Below are 26,119 nucleotides of genomic sequence, written 5' to 3' on the forward strand. Positions count from 1 at the left end.
TTACGATTTGAAAGACGACTGGTAAAGTACAGCAATGATATCATATACTGATTCAAAACTTTCATTGTCTTTGTAATCCTAAAGGAGATCCTATATAGTGATCGACCGATGTAGATTTTTTTTATAACCGATACCAATTATTTGCATTTGTATGTGCCTGATAACCGATATGCCGAACCGATATTTATTTACTGTTATAAAGTAAATAAATGACTGAGTTAAGTAAGAACATACTTCATTTTGGTTTTTCCTCTTTTCAGTCATCTTTTTTTTTTTTTAAGTGTTGAAAATCAGCAGTCTTTCATGTTAAATTTAATCTTCATATTACAACAATAAAAAACATTTTATATATAAAAAGCATCAGCAGCAACAACACTAATATTAACAATAAGCAAAATAAATGTAGAATGTCTAATGTTCCCTGTCAATACTTCACTCGCACTGCGTCGCTATGGGGAAAACTCCTTTTTCTCCGAGGACTGAAGACTTTTTCAATCACGCAGTGTGACTGCACGACCATTGGTGCGTGCAGTAAATAAAAACGAACCAGTGGCTCGTCAGCGGCACTGCACAAGCCTATGGCGGCAAAGCCCGCCAGAGCCCGCCAAAAGGGGCGTGGTCATCTGGCTATATAAGCGGGCGCTTCGCCATAGGAAAACAGATCAATTCTTCTTCGGCGACGACGATCATCCCTTCGCTGACACTCGAGACTGAAAGATGCTCGCCGTAGATACGCCTCGCTGCGGATAGAAGCTGCCTTTTCCTGTGCGCCCTCTCGCTGCTCTGCCTGCTCTTCGAGCTGCTCCAGCGACCTGTGCAGATGCCAGCCTCGTCCCCTGCGGCCATCCGGTGAGTCTAAAATCAAATTTTTCTGAAAGAGCAAATTTCAAGTGACGTTGTTGCAAATGTCGCACTGCGAGTGTGGCTCGCGCAGGGAATTCTGCACGATGTAGAAGGACGTTCACTGAGACAGAATGCTCACTTGAGTATGAGTCTCGCTCTTCTCCACTTGCTGGCCTTCTAGTAAGTCAGCTCCGCTCTTCCGTTTCTCCTCTCTCAGCAAGCTCAGAGAATGAAACGATAGAGCCACAGGGCTAAGTAACCGGTTTTAAGTGATCCCACGCCGGCTCAAGAGCCTGCATGCTCACTCTTACGCTCTGATCCGCCGGTGTTTTTACACGTGAGAATCACCGCCCCTCGTTACATGAGCGGCTATATCCTCTTGGGCGGACCGGAGTAGAAAGCTATCTTTGACAGCTTTGCGTGTGAGTCGCTGAAGCTGCTCCCTCACAAACAGACTGCTTTCGTCGAAAGCCGCCCTTGATTCGCTCGTTATAAGGCGCCCACCGCCTTCCCCGCTTTCATGTTCCTCTTCTCCCAGACACCTCGGAGGAAGGAACACTTAACTCGCGGAGCGGAGCGATCAGGCTTGAGTGATTGCACGCCGGTTTATCTCGTGTGCTCACTTTAATCTGCTAGAGTGTGTTAACACGCGAGGATCAGCGCTCCTCATCGCACTGAGTGGCACAATCCTTTTATACAGATCTTACAATACTGCGCTGGTTGGCCCCGCCTTCTCCGCTCTCACTCTCTGGAAACTGAGAGATCGCGGGGCTGAGCGGGCAGGCTCGAGTGATTTTTGCGCGCTGGCATAGCCCCGCGTGTTTCACTCTGCACACAGCGCTTTGATCTGCCGGTGTGTTTGCACTAAGGATTAGCGCCTCTCGCAGCTCTTTGATCTGCTAGCGCTATTTTCACTATTAAGCTTTCCTTGCTGCGCTCGCGGTTATCCTACTTCAACGAAGTTGGCCCCGCCTCCCCTGCTCTCGTGTTTCTCCTCTCCCAGTTACCTCGGAGAAGAAATATCAAATCGCGGGTTTGAGCGTTCAAGCTTGAGTGAATTTACGCTGGCCAAAGCCCCGTGTTTCACTCTCCATACAGCTTTGATCTGGTCTGTGTCTTGCCCTGCCTCCCCTCGTCCGCTACGAACGGATCTGATGGGATGCGCGCATCAGTTTTGCCAGGGTGTTCACACACAAAGATCATCAGCACCCCTCTTCTAATGAGTGGTTTGATCTTTTTAGGCAGATCAATAGAAAGGGCTGTCATTATGATTATCTCTGTCAGATTCAGACTCTAGACCCCGCCCACGGGGGGTTAACTGCTCTCCTGATGGAAGCAAAGACTGACACGGAAATGAAGAAATTGTTGAATAAAGTCATTCTTTTTGTTTTGTTTGCACACAAAACGTATTCTCGTAGCTTTATAACATTACAATTGTCATTCGAACAAGAGTGTTGTTTTGAAAAATTTGAGACCTTGTTCAAGATCGGCAGGTTTAGCAAGCTTGTGCAGGGCCAGATTTTCCATCAAGAACTATGTGAAGCAAGGCCACTTGCTCTAGCACCAGTACTGTGGTGGTGGAAAAGGGGTATAAAGGGACAGTGTATTGTTAAATATTGTAGTGGCTAATAATTGTTTCTTCTCTGCAAATATTCCTCTCCAGCCTCCAGAGGACAGTTCAGACCTTAAGTGCCAGCTTCACTTCGCCAAGGAGGAATCAGCTCTCATGTGCAAGAAACTCACCAAGATGGTCAAAGACAACGAGGCCATGAGGGAAGAACTGGCAAAGTATTGCTCTCTGTACGGAGAGGTTGATGCCTCAATTACTGTCGAAGAGGTCGCCGATTCTCCTCACACCCGAGAGGCCGAGGTCAAAGTCCACTTGAAACTGGTGGAAGAGGAGGCGAACCTTCTAAGTCGACGGATCGTAGAGTTGGAGGTGGAGAACCGCGGCCTTCGCGCCGAAATGGATGACATGAAGATCCAAGATTCCCCGGGTGGAGTCGGCGTCATTGGTGGAGTCGGAAGTCATCTGCTGCTTTCCACATCTGAGAATGTGATGGAGCTACAGCGCCACCTACAGTTTGTGGAAGAAGAGGCAGATCTGCTGCGGCGCTCCCTGATAGAAATGGAAGAGCAGAACAAGCTGTTGATGAATGAGCTCAACCACTACAAGTCTGAGCTTCCCGCTGTCACTGAAATAGAGCCGTCGTCATTCACAACCATCACTTCACCCACGATTATCCCTGGTGCTTCTGAAGATGGAGGATCTGGTCTAAACGAAGCTAGCCATAAAGAACTACTTGCTGCCAGGCTTCAGATCGCAGAGCTGAATGGCAAAGTAAAGAAGCTCCAGTATGAAAACCGTGTGCTTCTGTCCAACCTTCAACGCTGCGACTTGGCTTCCAACCAGGGCTCCACATGTCCAGTGCTGGAGACTGATGCTGAAGCAGGGGACTCGGCTGAGTGCGTCCCCAGCCAGGCGCACCGTGAAGGTCCTGTTGGTGACGAGCAGAACGATATTCTGGAGGAGAAGAATCTGAAAGTTTCAGGAACAAGTCACACTCATACCCCTCAGTGCCTCAGCATAAAAGACCTTCTTGCTATCCGCGACCAGGCGCAACTTGTTACCTCAGCCATTCAGCTTCTGACGTCACCCGACCCCTCCTGTATCTCACCAGATGCCGTCTATCATAAGATTACGATAAACGAGTCTGCAGAACCAGTTCTGCTAGAGAAGAGCCAGACCCAGAGCTCCACGCTGCCCCTGGTGGAGGCTCTGCATAGCAGACTGCAGTCCCTCCAGGCTCAGCTACAGGCCCTCAGTGAGAGGGTGGATGCCCTAGGGCAGCCCCCAGAGAGGGAGCGTGTGGAAGGGATGTCCCTGATGCCCCTGTTGTCTGAGGCAGAAGACCCTGCAGCAAATTGCTCATGCCCTGCAGATGCTCAGTTCAACCAGAACACAACTCAACAGAAGGTATACACACAATCTCTTAGTCAAATATTACCTTGCATCTTTATTCTTTCCTTTTTGCTTGGAGTTTTGTCTGTTTTTACCCAACAAGTTTTCTTTTTGTTGCTTTGCTTGATTAGATCATTGAGTTGTATTTACACTGCCCTTTCCCTTAGAAAGGTTTGCCGACCACTATAACAATGCATGCTTCTAGTGCATTACAAGGCCTCATGGTGGATAGCATTTAGGCCTCTAATGGAGTAGATAATTGTTATTGTGGTAAAGAACTGAGCTGTTGTAAAGGTTTTCTTTTTTTTTTTTTACAACTGCTTAAGTTTTATTTTGTGGAACAGTAGTACAAAACAAAAAGCAGCTACAAATTTAAAACCCACCCCAACCCATCCCACCCCTTGGTAGACTCAAAACATAAATAAATAAATAATAATAATAATAAACACATTAATCAATATTAATAGATAAACAAATAACAATAAAATAATTTTTCAAAGAGTTTAGAAAAGAAGACACAACATTAAAAGCTTAATGCCATGAATTTACAGTTTTCATGTTAGATCCATGTATACGAGAAGTAGAGAGTTCCATTGAGATTATGTCCAACAAATACACAGTCCAGGTTCTTCTGTCCATTGTGTGAGGAGGATTCCAGCGGTTGACTTGCAATTTTTTTGCTGCTGTGAGCGCAGCTAACAGTAAACATCTTTGTTGGACGGACAAGGTGAAGTCCCAAAAGTCATTCATGAAAAAATGGCGCGGAGTCAAACATATCTCAGTACCCAACAAATATGATAGGTCCTGTGAGAGAGAGTCCAAAAAGGTGAGAGACAGGGGCACTTCCCAAAAAAAAAAAAATGCAAAAACGTGCCTAAAACCCCTTGGGAACAGAGATTACACTTAGAAGACGACAGATTCATATAAAAACATTTCATTGGAGTCAAGTAAACCCTATGCAGCAATTTCCAATGAATCATTTGGTGATTAGGGGTTTTAGAAGACAATTTAAACATACCCCATACCTGATCGGAAAATAAAACATGTACATCCTCAAGATCCTTAGCCCAAACAGTTGTAATAGATAAAGGTTTGTATGAATGCTCAAGAAGAAAGATATGGATGACTGAAGCAGAGGAGGGAGATTCCTCAGAAGGAAGGATTAGTTTGCGCAAAGGGTGAACATGCAGTTGAGAGTTCCAAGGCACCCCATATTCTGGAAGGATTTTATACCACTATCATCATAGATATCTCCCAGAGTGTTTACTTTACTATGAGTCCATTGCGGACAATGAAATGGAGTACTGCCTGACAAAAGGTTATTATTGTGGAAAATAGGCGAATGCCTATGCCATTTTGTAACTAGTTGAGAACGTCTTTCAACATCCCTCCATGTGGAGAGGAGATGGGTTACAATGGGACCAAACCGAGATTTACACTGCCTAAGTGGAGCTCCCGAAAAAACAAGATGCTTCAATTTATATGGATAAACGATAGATTCCTCAATTGCTCTCCAAGACAAAGAAGCGTAAGGATCAAACCAAACTGCTAAAAGATGGAGGGAAAAGGCTTGAGCATACAGTCTAAAATTAGGGAAAGAAAGACCTCCATGTAATCTACATAGTTGTAAGGTAGTCAGTTTAATACGAGGACGTTTCCCATCCCATATATACCATGAAACACATGCATCTAATTTATTCCAGTAGCCAACTGGTGGAGCGAGAGGAATCATGGAAGAAAATAAATTAATACGTGGGAGAACATTCATTGTAATCACCGATATACGGGCCTGAAAAGAAGTAGGAAGACGAGACCAATTTTCCAAATCTGAGGATATTTTGGCTAGAATACAATTATAGTTTTTTGAGACTGTTTCCTGCAGGGGATATCAATGGAATAGATATAGAAAGGGACATGGAATCAATTTTAGAATCGAGGGGAAGTAAACATGACTTACTCCAATTAATTTTAAACCCAGAGAGAAATCCAAAATGGTCAAATAAATTCAACACATGAGGAATAGAATGTGACGGCTTCTCCAAAAACAATAAGATATCATCAGCAAACAAAGAAATATGATGATGAGTATTCCGTATATTTATGGGAGAAATAAGTTTCAGATTGTCGGACCGCTTGAGCTAAGGGTTCCAAGGATAGGGCAAATAACAGACGAGTACCTCAATGTATAAAGAATGGGTTCGAGCGAACAGCACCTGTGAGAACAGTGGCTGCTGGATTGGCATACAGACCTTTTATCATATTTATGAAACTTGATCCCAGACCCAGATGCAGTAGAACCGCCCATAAATAGTTCCATTCTAGCTGGTCGAAAGCTTTCATCGCATGTAGAGATAATACTGCGCAAGGGGAGGACACACTATTATTTGAATTAATGATATATAACCTGCGTAAATTATCCGAAGCTGAGCGAGATTTAATGAATCCTGTTTGGTCATGATGAGATAGTAGTTTAGCATATAATTTAACATCAGTCCCTATCAAAGAAAGTGGCCTGTAACTAGAACAGGAAGTCGGATCTTTATCTTTTTTAACAAGAGAGAAATAACAGCTATATTAATAGATGGGTGAAATGAGCCTCGAGTAACTGAAAAATGTATCATATCTAACATGAGGGGGCCTAAATCCGACCAAAAAGTAGTATACAATTCGACTGGAATGCCATCTATGTCTGGGGGTTTCCCCTTGTTCATAGATTGAATTGCTGACTCCAGCTCCTGAAGAGAGATCGGTTCAGCCAGGTATTCTGAATCTGAATCTGACAGCCTAGGTACATCAAGATTGGACAGAAAAGATGCAAGAGTCAGGGTCACCATCAGCAGAAGAAGTATAGAGGTTAGAGTAAAAAGAGTGAAAGGCAATATTAATGTCTTTTGGGTCTGTCATAATGAGCCCAGATTGGGATTTTACTGCTGAAATATTAGCAAACTTTTCACTGTTGCGTAATCGTAGGGCTAAAAGGTGGCTTGGTCTACTCCCTTGAAAATAATAATTCTGCCTGGATCTTTGGATCAGGAATTCTGCCCTGGATCTCAGTAATGAATTGAGTTCGGACCTAACCGCCATGATTTTACTGAGTGTATTGTCTGAGAAACAACGCTGATTATCTCTAGTCAGATTCTGGAGCTGTGATTCCAGTTCAACTATCTTTTTGTGTCGGTTTTTCTGAAGGAAAGAGGCATATGAAATTGATTTATTCCTTATAAACCCTTTAACTGCATTCCAAAGTGTTCGAGGATATTATATTTGCCAATGGGTTGAAGGTCCAAATCGCAGTTTTAATGTTGCTTCAAAGGGCTCTACATGATCCCAGCCAAATAATAAGTGTCTAATCTAGTAAAACAATCAGTCTTTTTCTAAAATAAATAAATTATATAGGTTTTAACCACAAATGCTTGTCTTGCACTAGCTCTGCATCCATTACATAGTCATTTTGGAACGGTCACGTGTGACGTAGGCAGAAGTATGACAAAGAAAGTCAAACACCCTTTACAAGAAAAGGTAAAACAACGATGTCAGACAATTTGAAAATGGAGGAGAACATGAGATGGAGTTTTTCATCTTACCCAACTTTTTTGAAACGGAGTACACAGACGAAGAACTAACCAGGTGTGACCTTTGCAAAGTTATAACGTAATACGTGAGATCGCTGGCGCGCAGCGCAGAGCTAGTGCAAGACCAGCATTTGTAGTTAAAAGTATATAATTTATTTATAATTTTTTGGGGAAAATGACCAATCGTTTCAATAAGACCCTTATTCCTCAGCTTGGATCGTGCAGAGCCCTTTGAATCTGCAATGAAACTGCAATTTGGACCTTCAACCCCTTGGCCATCATTGAAGTCCACTACATGGAGAAAAATCCTGGAATGTTTTCCTCAAAAACCATTTCATTTCTTTTCGACTGAAGAAAGTAAGACATGAACATCTTGGATGACATGGGGATGAATAAATTATCAGGATTTTTTCATTCTGGAGGTGAACTAATCCTTTAAAGTCACAGGTCACCAAAATAATTCAGTCATCATTTGCTCACCCTCATGTCATACAAAACCTGTATGAGTTTCTTTTGCCTGTGGAACATAAAATATATATTTGGAAGACCATTTCAACTGTTTTTGTTCATCCAAAGAAAGTCAGCAGGGTCCAATACAACACTGTTGTTTTAGACAGAAAACACTGAAAGATTTTTCATTTTCTGACACATTTGAGGTTTAATCTAAGAGGCATTCATTTAGGCTCCATTAGAGGCCCAACTCTTCAGATCCAATCCAGACTCTTCCCTTCCTCCTTCTCTCTCTCTCTCTTTTTCCTCACTGCATGGGCACCATGACCTGTGGTCGCTACAATATTTCTTCCTTTGTTTTTCTTCTTCTTCTCCCTCTCTTTACGATTCCTTTGTTTCCCGCTACCCCATTTCCTGTTTCCTCCTCCTCAAACCAAAGATGATGCTTTCACTTCTTGTTGTTTTGTTTCTTTTTGCCATTTTGTCTCATACCACAATGACCAAACTGTTTTTCCTATATATACTTTTCATTGTCTTGTGAGTTTTTATTTGCTGGTGATGTTTTATGGGTATCATTATGCCTTTTTTTCCATGTTTAATTTGTTTAAATATGTCTATTATGTCCTTACATCCCTCCAAATATTTTATATACCCATATTACACATCACCTTTTTTTATTTCTTCATCATACTCCTCTTGATCTCGTCTGTCTTCTATCATGCTCGTCTTTCATTGTTGTTTTTTGTTTTTTGTTTTACCTTCATTAACTTGCCCATGCATGCATGCAACAGCCTGACTCTAGAGACCAGCCAGACTGTGAGGTCAAAGTTCACCCGTGCAAGGCAGAGGAGGAGAGCAACCACCACAAAGACAGCAACAAAGACGAGGAATCTGACTTAAAGGAAACAAACTCTGATCTGGTAAGGCACTAAAACATGCACACACAAAAACATTTAACTTCTGCTAGTGTCTTACAATTGAACACACAATGGCTCTGTTCCAAAACCCATTGTTCGCCTAGACAGTTTGTAATTTAACTCTCAAAATCAGAGGCAGCATGTTGTGTATCCTTCATGCATAAGGCAATCCCAGAATGCATTTAATCCATAGAATTAGTGGTGCTTTCAGTTCTCTCAGTGGAAAACTGGTCAATTTCAAAAGCTCAGAAGCTACAATGAAGACACATCTGAGGTTAATCGGGAATTGGGAAATTAGGGTTTAGATAATGACTGCAAAGTCTATTAAATGGGACATTCACAGACTCTGAAGAATATTTATGTGGTTAAAATATAAAAATACCCATGAGTTCATAAATAAAACAAGGCCTGTTCACCCATGCAGAGATATGAGCAAATATAGTTCTCATTGCCAACGTGGTTTAGTTTTGCCCTAACCCCACTTCGCTCTTACATTACACTATATTTACCTCAGTACAGAAACGGATGTGTCTGTAAAGACTGAGGCCTACTTCTTTATTTTCTTTAGTAAATTTGGTGCAATTTGGAAGGCCAGTGATCTGTTAAGTTTGCACAAGATGTCATAAACTCCTGAGAAATATGCAGTATTTAAATTGAAGACAGTTTAGTTTTGACATCATGATTAAAAATAGTCCATTATGCCGAGCTTTAAATCATGAAAGAACGCAGTATGTGATTTTGTGTCCCTCACGCTGTGCCAAACGCCCTTGCAGCATTCCGGTGAAACCTCCAGCCATCAACAGTTTCCACCCAAACAATTTATCATCCACCATTTCCACTAACTAGCAAATGTGATTTTCACAAAGAAAAAGAGACAACTGCGATCGCGTGATCAAGCTCTGATCTCATGTTTTGAAATTTAGGGTGGGTTCAATGTAAAAAACAAAACATCTAATATTATATATTATTCTCATATATAGAAGTCATTTATATTTAGGCTGGTTTTTTCACCTCACCCTGATCAGAAGTGTTTCTTAGAGGGGTTTATATACATTTTTAAGTTGAACGCAGGGGTCTCAAGAAACAAGTTTATTTTTAACTTACAACTGTGACAAAAAGGGCTTAAAAACAGCCAAAGACGCCCATCTGCAAGTATACATGTTGATGATTATTTATCCCATTTAAACCACCAACTAGATCAAAACAAAATCTAAGAAAATATCTTGTTGACCAAACAATTGACTATTCTAGGACTAGGTTGAGTCTTTACAGAAAGACAAATAATACAGATTGTGTTCTCTGCAAACTTGATGTCATGATCAGACAGTTTCTAATCTAATTTGATGTGGTTATTATTTTGCCATTGTAGCACTGAAACATTTGACATTTACAAAGCAGCAAGTTTTGCCATTTGTTCCAGTTTATTTGTATTACAAATACAGCATTTACCAATTACTTGCATTCTCTCTCATTTCTTTCTGTTTTCATGTTGTTCTTTAGCTGACAGAGCAGGTTGGCGAGCTGCACGATCTGTTGTCTGAGGCGAGAGAGAAGGCTCAGGGAGCACAGGAAGCACTGTCACAGGAGAGACAGGCGCGCCACAACGACACACATAAACTCTCTCAGGTGCAAACACGTTAATACATGCCGTGCTAACTTTCTGAAACACTGAACACTTGATAAAGCAAATCAAACCCTAAAGTCTGATTGGTTCCAGACCTGCATCGAGCCATCTTTGTCCTCAAGTCCTTAATTTTACTGTCTCTCTTATTCTTTCTCTCTAGCTTCAGGAAGAGCATCAGAAGGCTCTCCTCCGCTGTGACTTCCAGCTGCAGAGTCTGAGCCTGCAGACGCGTCTGCAGCAGAAGCTGTGGAGTCAGGAGAGAAACCTGCTGGTGCAGGAATCACAGCAGCTCAAAGAGAGCCTGCTCCTCATCAGCCTGAAGCTGCGCTGGCTCCTCAAACAGTGGAGACTCGGCAAGAAACTAGACACTGAGAGCAAGGATATCCTAGAGGTATGGAGCCATTTTTTTTTGGTGAATTCATTAGGAATGAATTGTGCATGCTGAACGCAGGTTTATTTACACATACTGTTTGCATTGTTTTATCACCTGATTTTCTCAGGGAATTATGCAGATTGGCAAACGGTGCAAACATGCTCACATATCTGCATGGCACAATTCATCCACATTTGGAGCCTAAGTAAACTGGATTGTGGGTGGTTAGTGAATAAAATAGATCAAAAATTACATTTATAATGTTACAAAAGATTTCCATTACAACTTTGGTAACACTTTCTATGAAGCCCATATTTATAATATATAATATATAATGGACTATATATCTTGATATTATTTAAGATCTGCACAGTATCTTACTACATCTTGTAAGTGGTTAGGTGTGGAGTATTATATGAGTGTTCCCTGTGAGGCTAATATTAATTTTGATGTGAGCTAGTTAATTTCAGTTAATTTCAACTGAAAAAAAAAATGCAATGTTTATATGTTAGGTTACATTTATTTTGATGGTCCCTTTAGTCTATTGACTATAAGCAACTTTGCAACTACATGTCAACTAATTCTCATTAGAGTATTAGTAGGCTTAGGTTAAGGTTAGGGTAGGTATAATGTTGAAGAACTTGCAAAGTTACTTATAGTCAGTTTGTCTGTTGGGGAACCATTAAAACAATGTGTTAGCATATATTTAGCAGATATACTACTAATACTCCAATGACTGCTAGTTGACGTAGTTACAGAGTTACTTAACAACAGCTGTCTAAAGGGTACCATCAAAATAATCAAACTGATGTTAAAATAAAACTAGTTCAAAGCAAATGTGTCATATTACACATTCATCTGATCTGATATCTGATCTCATGGATGTTTGAGAGAAAAAAAATATTATTATTATTATTATTACTATACTTATAAGTGGTCATTGATGGCTTTAAGTAAAGTAGCATAAGAAAGGTGGCAAGATATGAGACTTATAATACATTATAACTATGAGAAATATAATTAATTGTAACTTCAGTGGATGCAACGTGTTCACTGTGTTATAAATCATCATACTCTTAAAAGCTATAACCACAAATAAGTAAATATTATAATACATTAAATCTGTTCTTATGAATATTCATAAGATGATATAACATATTATAAGTTTTTTATAATGCATTATGCATTCATTATAATGCCTTAAAATACCCTTATAATGTATTCTAAATATGGGCTTCATAGAAAGTGTTACCACAACTTTCAATTAAATGCCGTTCTTTAAACTTTCTGCTGATCAAAGAATCAAAGAAAAAATAATCACAGAAATACTAAATATTAGAACTGTTTTCATCATTGATAATAATAAGAATTTTTTTTTCCTGAGCATTAAATCAGTACATTAGAATGATTTCTGGAGGATCATGTGACACTGAAGACTGGAGTAATTATGCTGGAATTGTCACCTTTGTTATTCGCTTATAATATTATCAAGATTTGTATATAAAAAAACATCATAATTTAAAAAATAATAGGCTATTTTCTGTCCTGTTTTGACCGCCCTCATCAGAACGCTCTGTTTGAATAGGCGTGGCGGATTGTAGACTCTTAGTGATGTTTGGCTAACGTTGTGTATGCTTGTCAGTGTACATTCCTCACAGATGGACGCTGCTGTGATTTAGGTCAAAAAGCATAAATAATTCAATACATATCAGGCCCTCTGTAAGAAGAGCCAAAGCAATAGTGACCACGTACTGTGTTCACTTGTGTGTTGCGACATTACTGTCGGATCCAATAAAGTCGGCACAGCCGCAAAGACTGTTTTTTTCCACAGCTTGGCACTGCCCAGCATATTGTTGTCTTCAGAGCCATCTTTATTTTTTGGTTTCGGCTTAGACTATAGCGTGTTCGCCTCTCTCGTAAACACTACATGTGCGAATCGGTGGGTGGGGCTTACAGGATGTTTTTATAGTACAATGACCTCTTATATATCAAAAGATCAAAGGAATTTGGGTTTCTCAGTTCATTACTCCTTTAAGATAAATTAAAACAGGAAACAGCTATTTTAAATTGTAATAATATTTCACAATATTACTGTTTTTAATGTATTATAATCAAATAAATGCAACCTTGGTTAGCATAAGAGACTTCTTTCACAAACATTACAAAATGGTACCGACAGCAAAATTTTTAAACTGTGTACTTTGTAAATATTATTTCAGTCCAATATTTTTTTCCAGGTTAACAGTGTAAAAGATCTTCATATCCTGCTTGAGGAAGATGGCCTGTCTTCCCACTATGGAGACAACAAGATGTCAGCTGCTGAGGAACAGCCGCTCAACCCTACACCTAAAGAGCACAGCCTGGCAGAGAAAAGCTGCCCACAGGTGGAACAACACCTAACTTCTGCACGATACTAACATGCTTTACATTTGAATCTTATTATGGTCAAAGCTTCAAGGATATGTAAATGTAATCAGCTTCCGTCTCCTGTTGTGCTCAGCAGCCTACTGGATTTGGCAGTACTCTGTCGGACCTGAAGGTGGCGCTACAGGACCTGAGCGCTGAGCTGCGCGAGGAGCGTCAGAGTTCACAGGAGTTAACGCAGCAGTTTGCCCGTGCTAAAGCATCATGGGAAGTCGAACGGATGGAACTCAAGAGCATTATCACTCAGGTGAGTGACAATGGCTGAATTTATAACTGGTATTTTCTCAAATTCAAGTGCCAAAATTTGTTTCTAAAGAACTTACCGTCTTCATTTTACATATTAAATGCCTGAAGAAGTAGTTTGTGTCCTGCTTTGCATTTTGAAACTTTTTTAATAAAAGCGTAGTGACTTTTAAATAAAAATATTCCTCTAGCCAACAGTAAATTTGTGCAGATCAATCTATGTCAGCAGCAGGACTGTGGACAGTTGTTGGAAACTTATCTAAGTTGGAATTATCCAATTATTTTTTTTTATAGCCAAAAAAAAAAGATATCTGTAAGTATCTGTAATTTGTAATTACAAAAATGCTTCTATTAAAGATTTACAGCAGTGGAAGGAATAATATGCATGCAGTCGTTTTCTGTTACTTATTTTTTAATAATTAAAAAAAATGATTTATAGAGTACTTTATAGATACATTACAGAGTGCTTTGTCTCTGTTAAATTATCTGTTAAATACATTGTGGCTTTTAACACAATAAAATCTGAAAGAGTCCATAGAGGTGAATCATTTTATAGGTACTTTGCACTGTAGGTGTAAAGTAATTACTTTAACATTGATCTCACGGGGTAATTTAACTCCTGCACTCGGGGCCATAGTCATTGATTTAACACACAGATTACAGTAATTCCTCTTGGGAGATTCATTCTGGAAACCTCTGGAGAAGAGCTTTTGAAGCCAGATACATTAATTGTGATCAGTTTGCTGTCACACAGGCTGAAAAGATGCTGGATGTGGCCTATAATTTTGTTATTTGATCTGGTGTTGGTTAGGACATGCACCAGTATTCTGGGGAGAGAGCTGTGTGAGCCATCTGCAGTGTGTCAGCAGCAATGTGGCATTTCACTGGGGGGCGCGAGGGAGTGTGTGTGCTTACAGGCTTGTTTCTGGGCATGATGGTGAAAGATGAGATTAATATCTTTGCTCTGAGATGCATTCATGACTGCAGTCTTTATAAATGGCGTAATTAATGAGCTGGGGGAGGAAGAGGACTTAGACACAGTTTGTGGATCAGTGTTATAAACACGGAGGGCTACAGATGAGAAACAAATATGGAATAAAGTAGTGATGCAGTGAATTTTGCCAATGATGGAAAATGGCACGTTTTGACTAAGTGTCTCAGTCTCTTGTGTCAGGTAAACCTGTTAGCTGTGTGGACGCTAGGGCTAGGTTGACATTTTTATTGGATCAAGATTTTTAATTCTATGCTGTTTTCAGTTGATGCATGAACAAAACTTCACTGAACATTATTTGTAGAGTGCATACCTTCTAATAATCATAATAAATGTGGTTTATTACTTTTGATATAAAACAGTCTCAGCTTAGAAATGCTGACAATAATAACAAAGTTCAAATAAAAAATGCCATTTTTGATGCTCTTTAATGTGGTGTTACAAATAGTTGAATCTGCCTGTTTAAGCGGCACATGAACTGATCATCTCTTGCTCTTTACTACTAGTTATAGCACAAAATAAACAAATGAACATCAGAATTTTTGCTGAAAAAAAAAAACAGTACAACTTACCGAAATATATAATGTCTCATGTAATTGCTTAGTGTTTCAAGCACAGAAAGACATCAATAAAACAGCTTGTAAACAAAAGTAACAATGTTACATTTACTTAAGGGAAGTAATTCAATGGCTATAAACTCGATAGTTAGCTAGAAAAATTTAGCATTTTGTTAAAGATATGCACTGTTACATTTTTATTGAACATATTGTCTTCAATATTTAATATGTATTTGAATAAATCTGTCAGTTTATTGCATAAATCAGGTTATTTCAACTAAGTATTAAATAAACTTTAGTTGGTGTGCCATCTTTACAGTCTAAATACCAGTTTAATGTACAGAAAGAACTGTAAGTAAGCCAGTCGCAGTATGATTTCCCAATAGAGTGTAAACACTGGGGCACTTGGCACTTTCAAATAGTGCTCGTCCAGTATGGGTTTTCAGTGGCTGATAGCAATGAAAGTATCCAAAGTGCAGGTAATATGGCAAAATAAGACTGCAATATAAGTAAGATTATAAGACAAGTATGCATTGTACTCATTATACAGCGGTATACTACATTAGACTACATTTGTTAATAAACAGAAAACAGAAAATGCTGCTAATGGCAGTACTAACAGCAGAAAAAAATGCATGCTCTCCAGAGATCCTAATGACACTAGACTGCCGCTTTCACCATTACTGCTCTGATAGGTCGATATTACAGGGCTCCCTTCCTCCATGCCACTCCTCGTTTTTATCTGCACTTCCTTTGTTTTTATAAGAATGTGGTTCAGAGAATAAGCCATGCGATAATAAAAGGAATGGGAGACATGGGATTTGGCTCTCTAGTATTAGCTGTAACCTCTGTGGCACTAATAACAACCTGTCACAGAAAATGATTTATCACTGCATTAACAAGACAGGTTATTGATACCAGTAATGTTGTTAGGATAATGTTATAAAGTCCTCTGTTGATGCTGCACATTGTCACTTATTATTAATATATGATGTGAGTCAAAAGTGATTAAAATAAATCACAATCCACAAAGCCACGTCAACAGTCTGATGGAAATAAAAGCCTTTCGGGATACTTCTTCTTGCCTATAATCATTACGGTTTATGAGGAGGTATCTGGAACAAGTAACTTTCACCGTCTTAAATAAACCACATCAACCCATTAACCTCTCATTGCCATCCAAAGCAAAACTCATTAGGCATTATCACCGTGAGAAGCTAGTCACTGATTGTCTGATGAGTTCCCAGCAGGCTGTGTGTTTTAATAACCTGACTCGCGTACGCTCACAAAATTGATGAGTTCTGTAGATTTGCGGCTCCAACTGAGAGAGCAGAAGGAATTTAAATGAGGATGGGGGATAAAGAGTAGGCTGGCTTCATAATTACCGTTGCTGGAAACGCAAAACAAAATATAACCAAGTATCATAACAATATAATTGGATGAGCCATGTTTGAAGCAGCTGTAAAACAGCCAATACAGCTGATAAAATCATGTTGATTCTGGCTAAAATACCTCGGTCTAGGAGTTCTGCATCCATAATATTGATTTCTCCAGTGAAAACAGGTTATAAGCAAAAACCGTTTTAAACAAATATGTTGGTGAATTTGATGTGCAAAGCCAGCACGGGATGGACATGGATTGTGGACTAATATTCTGGCCAGGAGCGTACGTTAAAATGCCTTAATGAAGGATTTGTTTCTTACAAACATACAGCTTTTCACTTCACAAAACCATAATTGATGGACTATATTCATGTGGATTACTTGTGGATTATTGTGATGTTTTTATAAGATGTTTGAACTCTTATTCTGACGGCACCCAATCACTGTAGAAGATCCATTGGTTAGTAAGTGATGTAATGAATGCTAAATTTCTTATAATCTGGTACAGTGTAGAAACTAACTCATCTACATGTTGGATGGTCTGAGGATGAGTACATTTCCATTTTGAGCTATTTCATTAATTGCACTTTTATATATTTATATTTTATTAAATACAGTATACACACCGATTTAATGATGTAGGGCAAATAAACTAAAATGTCATGTCAGGTTGCTGCAGCTGTCAGTATATGACTGTAAATGCTTGCTGTGTATTATGGGGCTGTTTCTATGGTTACTCTTCCACTTTTGAATACATCAAGTGTTCTCTTTTTATCTCACCCTCTCATTTTGTACTTTATATTTGTCATCAGCTGGAGGGTAAGATGGGGAAGGTATCTATGGCTGGGGGTGAAAAAGATTCTCCAGACCTCAAGGGGGCACTTAAAAAGGAGCGGGAGGAGCATCAACACCTGTTGGCGGACTCTTACGCTGCTGTGATGGACCTCACCAAACAACTGCAGATCAGTGAGAAGAACTGGAGCCGAGAAAGGCTAGAGCTTCTGGAGCACTTCAACCAGGAAAGAAGTCAATGGGAACAGCGTTTACGAGAAGCTCAGAGCAAAGGCACACAGGTCAGATGTCATATGGGGGTTAAAGGATTTGTTCACTCAAAAATTTTAATTCTGTTATTGTTTATCTGTTAGTGTTTATTTCTTTTTTTGGAACACTTTCAAGTTTCAAGGGACACAAAAACACCAAAAAGTGGTCTCAACTAAGTCTTCTGTACATTTTTGAAAAGACATGCAACATGTTTCTGAAAGCAGCTGATTTTTTCAGAATTTCTCTTTTGTTCACCACAGAATAAAGTCATATGGGTTTGGGACAACATGGGGGTGAGGAAATGACAGAGTTTTTATTTTTGGGTGAACAGATTCTTTTATGGTCAAGTTTCAAGTGTATTAAAAGGCCTGGAAGCGTTGTTGTGTATTTCCAAATCTTGTTCCCCTGCTTTCATGTTTTTCTGAGTCCTTTTAAGCTGTTGTTTTATTTGGGTCTGTGTTGTCATGACATATTTTCCACATAGTTTATCCCCACACTTCCTTCACTGACTTAGGGCTCCCCTCACATAATGGACGGATATGACAGTATCTATAAACATTTCCGCAGAGCGCCTGCTGACAGGCTCTCTGCATGTTGCATCACTTATCTAGAAACTGATGGTTTTGCATATCCATGTGGCTGTGCACAGTGTGCATAGTCCAATTGGAAAGTAGCCTGAATGTGGTTAGTGTGTCTGTACTAACCATACTGTAAGTAATGAGGCTGGAAAAAGAGATGAGACTATATCATTTTTTTCTCTTTTGTCTTTCTTTTTGTGACAGTCCAGCTCAGTGCTCTAATTTCTCTGTTTCATATGACAACCTGAATGAGAAAGAAGTGAGAAATGCCTCATTGAGCGAATTTTGGTCATTTACATAGACGTGGTGAACCATACCACTATCATTACCCCCGCAGAGGAAAATAGCTGTTTTGCATGATCTCATTTCCTAAAGACAATATCAGCTGATTTAGTAATACCACATGAATGAATGGGAGTACTGTGCGGAGGGATGACCATGGCATGCTGCTCTGTAAAACTTCACTAAAATAGATTTTCTTTTCAGGTTCTGCATGATAAAATATCTGAAAAGGAAATCTCAGCAGATGCAGCCACCGGTGGTTCAGGACTGCAAAGGTAAACTGATTTGATTAAGGTCTTAACTGTGCCTTGTTTTATCAGACGTGACTGTTTTATGATAATCCCCATTCTCGTTACAGGACCAAATCAATTTCTGCACTCTCTGAATTTAAGAGTCTGCTGGACACCAGTCTGTTCCTTCCTGGTCACAAGGTCAGCGGAGTACCAGAGTGCAATGTTCCACAGCATCAAACTACTGCTCCTGCCTCCATTCTGGCTTGTACCGACTTAAGTGATCTCAATAAGAAGAATTGGAAGTACCTGACCAATGATTCTGCAATGCTGGAGAAGGGTGACCAGTTTAAGACATGGGACTGCCCAAGCACCAACTCTAACAGCAGCTTCCCTGGACTGGAGTTCAGCAAGGAGTACATCCAGAGAAGTTACACAGCTCCAGATAAGACGGGTATTCGCATCTATTACAGCCCTCCAACTGTAAGGAGAATGGAGAGGAGGTCAGTCAAAGAAATGGCCCAGCAGGATCCTCAGCAAGGACCATCATCTAGAGATGCAGCCATGATAGATCCATCGGGTCAGACTGCTTCATCTACACCTTTGATGACCACTTTCTCATCCACGTATGAGCAATGGTTGAGTTCACTTTCACAGCAGCATAGAGACCTGCTTGAAGGACGGACGGGAGGTTCTGCACCATTCCACGGACTGGAAATTTCAGGCAACCTTAGTGATGACATGAAGGAGATAACCAACTGTGTGCGACAGGCCATTCGTTCCAGTTCTCTGGAGAGGAAGTGCAGCAAAGATACCGGGAGCCAGACAGTTGGTGTTTCAAGTACAGGAACGCAAACAGCACAGTTTGTCAGCATTGGCCTACAAACCGATGGCCCCATTCCAACAACTAGAAGCCTTCAAGGGAAAGCATGGTCTCCTCGTCCATCCACCTCACTTTCATCTGCACGCTCCCGACAGATCTCTTCATCTCTAGAGAAAGTCCACAGTCGCATAGATAGACCATGTTGCTCACCGAAATATGGTTCACCTAAGCTTACCCGCAGGGTCTCCACCTCCTCCTCCAAACTGGAGACTTCCTCAACATCTTCAAGGGATCGCAGTGTATGGAATCTTCATAACCGTAGTGGATCTCAGAACGGTTCGGCCTGGGCACGTTCCACCACCACCCGAAACAGCCCAGTGCTTAGTGGCCTCAATGATGGCTTGACCAGTCTCTTCAGTGTGGTGGAACACTCTGGAAGTGTTGAATCATTATGGAAAGCAGAGCCATGCCCAGGAAGACAAGCTGCTGGGAAACCCTCCTGTCCTAGCATAGGTATCGGTCTGGGAGAAGCGGGAGCTCAGAAGTATGGCATGGTCCAGGAGTTTCTCCGCAATGTTTGCGGCAGGACTGCGCCAGCAGGCACCATGGACGAACCAAAGCCTGAATGCCTACCTGGAGTCTTGATTGGCACAGACAACATCACGAAGATCGTCAATAAGAGGTTTATGAAAACACAAAGAGACGAGATTGTAGCCACCGGAAAGGATGCAATGAGCCCAAGCTCTAGTACCCTGGAGGTGAGACAGTCTAATATGAGTTCTTGTGTCACCACTGTTGATCTGGTTGATTGCATATAACCATGAACCTCTGATTGTGTTATACCAGGGCTGGGCAAGTTCAGGTGTGTTTGATTAGGGTTGGAGCTAAACTTTGCAGGACAGTGGCCCTCCAGGGCCGAAATTGCCCAGCCTTGTTTTATACAAACTCCCCTCTTCCTCCAAAGCATAAACCCTGAATCAAGCAAATATCTTAAAATCTTTTTTCTTTGCAGGATTCAGTTTGTGACTGCAGCTCACAAACTGCCACTTCCTGTTTTGCCCGCCACTCCCGCTCCACCACACGACATAACTATGGCCAGTGCAAACATCGAGTGCAAGAGTCACCCATGGTAACCGAAGAACGATTTGATACCAATAATGAATGAGTGGCCTCTTCTGACACCCAAAAAGTACACAAAGAAGACAATTGTCAACACTCACCCCACATACACTGCCACACAAATCCACTGTCGCATACGCCAATACACACAGGCACACCCTTAAACAAACACATACATGCTTCATACCTTCAGTAAAAGTCTTCAGGGTTACAACAATGGGACTTTGAAGAATTCCTGCATCTGGAAAGTTTCCAAACCAGACCTCAGTTTAACCAGCACACTTTAATGCCAAGGAAGGGGAAAGAGTTGACCTCCCCTTTTAGGTGCACCATTCCACTGTCAACCAGCCAGATTTCACATTGTAAGTCCATCATTTCAGCGTAAACCAGCCAGACCTGCCTTTTAAAGTCCACCATTCTATCATTCCACATTCATCCAGTCAGACCTTTCCTTAAACTCTGCCATTCCTCTGTTCTTCGTCCAGCCACCAGGACAGTTTAGCCAGCTATTTCAATCCCTATGGAAGAACTTGAGTAATCCAAACCAAGTTGACACCATGTCTTAATAAAGTCATGTAGCTATAAAGGGAACATACAGCATGCAGCTGAAATACACAAACCAAGAACCTCAACATGGCCTTCAGTAAGATCATGATGTTTTTTTTGACAATTGCCCAGTGGCCCTTACTTTTGACCACAAAAAGCATTGCTTGGAGTAGCTGTAAAATTGTCCTGTAACTAGCCCTCGATGGATTCTACCAGTTCACAACATTTTGCGTCTACAATGGACCATTATTCCCTTCAATGGTTAAGAAAGATCTTATCACCTAAATTCAACGTGGTCTCAATTTGGTATTAAGTTGATGTTCTCTATAGACAATCATCAAACTAGCTTGTTTCAACCACTATATAGACTCTAGCAACTACTTGGGACCATCTTCCATTTTCAAACCAGCCAAAATATGAAACTCTGAATCTACCCCTGGATTTCTCTAAAAAAAGGACAGGATGATATGATTAATCATATTGCATTATGGGTCTGTCCTTTTTAAACCTTAATATCCTTATTATGCTGTCTGAAGTTGTCTACGAAGAGCATGTTGGTAGCTGTAGAGTAGGAGGATAGCAGCTGTTTTGTTTGCTTTTGTACTTGGTACTGTGTTTGAAGTGTTTGAACATTAACATTAACACGTGAATCTCCATTCCCTGGCTAGGATGTCCTCATGAATTTTAAAGTAACTGTCATTTTTATTCTTACCCTGTAGTTCTACAGAAGACATTCTAGGCATCTTCTGCAATCCTCCTCTTTATTTTCGCTGTGTCTACCTCTTCATCCTCCATCATTATGCTGAAATAAACCTAATGGACCTTCAGTCAGGGTAGGCGCCTGAGACCTTGGTTTAAATAGCATGCTTGTGGTTGACCTTTAAGGCATAACATTGGTCAAATAATGCTGCATAGACTGGTAGTAACTGTATTGTTTATATCAGTGCAAGTTCAGCAAAAGTAGACAAAAGTGGTGCTTATTGGCCAAATGGGGAGCTCGTAAGCACCCTTTTGAAACCTAAAATGGCAAATGGGACACCCTATATGCCCTATTGTGGCATTTGTGGCAGTATGTCAATCTCTTACAGCCTCATTCATGCCAAACTGAATGTCGTCTACCCTGACTAAACCCCATAATCCTATTTTCCAGAACACATTTGAAAGCCTCACAAAATACTAATTATGCAGATATTACATATATAAACAGAGATATGTTTAAGACTGAAACACTGAATGCTAATTAATTGGCCATAGTGAGATTCTGAAATTAGTGAGATTTTATCAGATAATCCCAAAATATAATCCATAATCTGACCGTTCATGTAGCTATGCAGTTACCGTAATACATGTGTGTGCCTCCCTGTATGTACTCCTGCATCAGTCAAGTATGTTTGTAATGCGTTTTCTCCAATCTCCAGTTGGAGTGGTGCTGCAGAAACTGATGTTTAGCCTTTTCGCTGGTTGTTTTCTTAGATTTGATGACAGTACATTAGAGGAAACATTTTTGTATGCATTTCTCGAGCCATAAGGATTTGTTTATTCAGCTCTTTTATAAATCGGGCATTAGTAAAGTTTCAGATATTATAGTTTACAGATATTATAAACCCAGCCTGTTATTCCCCAGACATTGTCTCCTCTTTATCTGTCACAGCCTTGCCATATGTCCCACAGCTACCTCTTATCTCAAAACTGTATCATACATTACGTTTAACCCATTCATGTTTCATTTTGAAGGTCACTAGAGTGCCTTTAAAAAAAAAATTAAAGCAACAAGATATCTGTTAGGAGTAGGTTTATGAGGAACCATCTAATGATGGCAACGATACAACAGATGTTCTCAGAAGATTGCTGTTAGCTACTGAACCCCTCTGTTTTTTGAAAAAGACAAAAATGAGACAAAGTCTGTATTAGTAAATTTAAATGAAGTGCAAATTCAATCTATAGTGTATATTGTAATTTATTACAGAAGCCAAAATACAGTTTGAGGACATCTACGAGTGAAATCTGCTAATGTAATCAGTCCAACTTTTCTTTATAAGCCATTTTAACTTGTTTGAATGTTTCCTGAGTTGAGTCTGATGATGTAGCTTTGCCCACTTATACATATCAGACAAACGGTGTACTGTCCCTTCAAGTGCCCCTTAACCCGTTTAGTCTTGGTATTCGTGCTTCTGACTTTGGTCACATGATCTCTGAAAAAACAGGGGGAATGACCTTAGTCTAGGAGCTTTTCGTTTGAGCGCTCCCACTATGCTGAAGTCTTACATCAAACCCTACTCATGGTTTGAAAATGGACATTTCCCTAAATTTAGCAGAAGAATGTAAATGATACCAATTACACACAGTTTTATAGCAATTCTTAAACCAGTGACAGAAGTTTAAAAGGTCACGTGGTCGGTGGTTTCAGATTTAAAGATGTTGTTTTCTTGGGAGCAGCTCTCTGATTGGCCTTCCTGTTCACAATATTGGTCTCCATCACTCCTGTGTCATCACAACACCCTGTTTTAATGCCTAGCAATATATAAACACCTTGTCGCTTATTGTTGTCAATATTGTTTGCTAAATTATTATAAAGAGAATGAGTGTATATTTCTTTTTTGTTTCCATTTGGAATCTCTTTCAAATGAAAAAAGATGATGACAGATGGACATTGAGAAACCTTTCTAAATGTTTTAACTTGAAATCAAATATACTGTAAATAAATACACAATTTGTACTCTTTCTATCCTCGTGTAGGAAACGTTGAATGTCTATGCCAACTTGAGCTTGAATTCTGTACCTTTCCTCTCCTGAGTTAAAAACATGAGAAGATTTTGTGTAAATAGAAACATTTTAAAAATAAAAGTGCTGAAAATTTCTTGTTAGACTTTCTTTTTTTTTTATATCTGCTTGCGAACTACAGTAGTTTATTGCTGCTTTGCACAATTATCAAAATAACATTAGCTGATAATTAATCAGCCTAATATAACTGTTCATATTTTATCTAAAATGTTATGAAAAAAGTAATTAGCATTGATTTCTTGTTTTGTACAACAGACTAAGTACACCAGCTGTCATTAAAATTATTCACACAATTATTTTTGTGATTCATTTTTAACTTTTAAATCTGCGCTCGTCAAGCCATTTTATGTAGTCTTAAACTGAGCACATTCTTTTAATAAAAGCGTAAATGTGTTTAAGTATATGCATCTGTTGTGGAGAAAATTACTCATCTCTTTATTCCCCTTTGGAATAAAGATAGTGGAAAAGAAAATGTAGCGGGTAGAAAGAGTGACGGAGTGGTGTGTTTAATCCAGCTCTAGGATATAATTCAAGTTTGAGTATTCAAGAATATAATGGTTTACTGTGAGTCTCAGTCCAGCTGGATTCTTTCTTCCTATATAACACACACACAACACTAGCTGATAAAGGGACCACGGAAAGGAAATTCTTGATCATTTGTGATTTTCTTCAGGGTCATTTTCCTGCCCGCCAAGATTTTTTTTTCCATTTTTTGAAAATAAACTAGTTTACATTTGAATCTGAGCACAGAGAGAGACAGAGATACAGGATGTGACCAAACAGTTGCATCATTCAAAAAAAGAGAGATTTCCTGTCACAATGTGATGACACCGGTATTAACATTCATGGTGTGATTCAACGCAAGAGGCTGAGAAGAAAAGGGAAAAAGAAACCGTAAGGGAAAAGCTGTGGCTCTGAATGTCATATGAGGGTTTTTGCTTTCAAGCGGTGATCCACAGCAATAATACATTCCATTCCATTCTCCGCTGAGCATAAACATACACACACACACACACACACACACAATTTGCAACCAGTGCTGTCTTGCCCATACAAATGGGCAGGACGGACTTCGGTACAACAATCTAGTAAGTTCAGTGATTGTGTTTGTGTTCATTTCTACATTTTAGAATTAATGTGTGGCCTTTTTCTGAGTTTTATTTTTAAATGATATTGCTATTTATTAAATATCATCCATTTTTCACACTATAACTTTAATAGGTTATGTAGAATTAAACCAATGAATTCTATTTAAATTTTCATTTGATCAAAATTAAATATCACATTTAAAACATAAAAATACATACATTTCTCAGAAAATGCATTAACTGTCTATTCAGCCTTGTTATACTGACATTATGTGACATTTGCTCCTTTAAAAATAATTATTTAATAACCAAAATTACCGTTAGAGTTTTATTATCATATAAGTGGGGACTATGTTGTAAGCGCAAATATAATTTTGCATTCAAATTCATTTTAAAATTATATTTATTAAAATAACTTGGTATTTCTAGCAATTTTAAGGGATATATTGGCATCACCAAGCTCAGTTCAACTCTGCTATTGGAATAATCACAGTAATCAATTTTTAATATAAACATTTTTCCTAGGTATATTTTTTATGTGTGGACGGTGCACTGATATCTGGTAGCTAAGGCAATCATTAGACATTTTGCACTCATCTTAAACCCTAACCTATTTTAAATGCAACAAGAACGCACAAGACTCAAGATAATTCTATTTCCCACACAAACCGCTTTAATAGCACAGACAAGCTCTTCACTGGCTCTGATGCTGAGTCAGATGTCCTGTAAGCTCATCCTGATTAGATGAAATCAGTAGCTTGGGTGAGGTGACCACTTTAGCTTATTTAGGTCGAGGAAGAAGAGAGTGATACTGCTTATCTTGTAAATCCCTGCCAAACCCCTGGTAAAAAAATCCCTGGAATTTTCTCTCTCACATAGCATAGATAGTTCAGGTATAGATGTAATACATGCTCCCTACTTTAATTAGGATAATGCATCATAGTCTAATTTGTCCTGCCAGTTACATAACAAACCCAAAATATATTTATATCATGACAACTTTTGAAAGATTTTAGCATGGTAATGTATATGACAATGTTAATGTATTTGGTCTTGGCAGAATAGATCTGCTACGCTGCTACTGTTGCTGTAGTAGTAGATTATTGCTGCTGCTGCAAATACAGGAACTTGCTACTGCCGATGCATACAGCGATACGGTGCTGTGAGTATTTAAGATATGCTGCTGCACAAATAGCACATATAATAACCCATAGCAGACCTATACAGGGAAGTGCCAAGCAGATTAACGTTGTGAATATCATCAGTTTGCCTTAATGACCTATCATCCTGTAC

General features: G+C 39.6%; 1 protein-coding gene across 1 annotated transcript in view; it reads left to right on the forward strand.

Annotated features, from left to right (window-relative positions):
• The window catches only part of LOC306860429 (microtubule cross-linking factor 2-like), a 58,125-nt gene extending 34,091 nt beyond the window's left edge, over nt 1-24,034 (forward strand). The window contains exons 5-14 of the mRNA XM_079402145.1: nt 2,507-3,820; nt 8,619-8,747; nt 10,245-10,370; nt 10,529-10,759; nt 12,979-13,125; nt 13,242-13,412; nt 17,151-17,411; nt 18,444-18,514; nt 18,598-20,050; nt 20,305-24,034. Coding sequence (XP_079258271.1) covers nt 2,507-3,820; nt 8,619-8,747; nt 10,245-10,370; nt 10,529-10,759; nt 12,979-13,125; nt 13,242-13,412; nt 17,151-17,411; nt 18,444-18,514; nt 18,598-20,050; nt 20,305-20,457 — 4,056 coding nt within the window. The 3' untranslated portion in view covers nt 20,458-24,034. The remainder of the gene's footprint in view (nt 1-2,506; nt 3,821-8,618; nt 8,748-10,244; nt 10,371-10,528; nt 10,760-12,978; nt 13,126-13,241; nt 13,413-17,150; nt 17,412-18,443; nt 18,515-18,597; nt 20,051-20,304) is intronic.
• The last annotated feature ends 2,085 nt before the right edge of the window (nt 24,035-26,119 follow it).

Source organism: Barbus barbus (genome assembly GCF_936440315.1).
Source record: "Barbus barbus genome assembly, chromosome: 41".
NCBI lineage: Eukaryota > Metazoa > Chordata > Actinopteri > Cypriniformes > Cyprinidae > Barbus > Barbus barbus.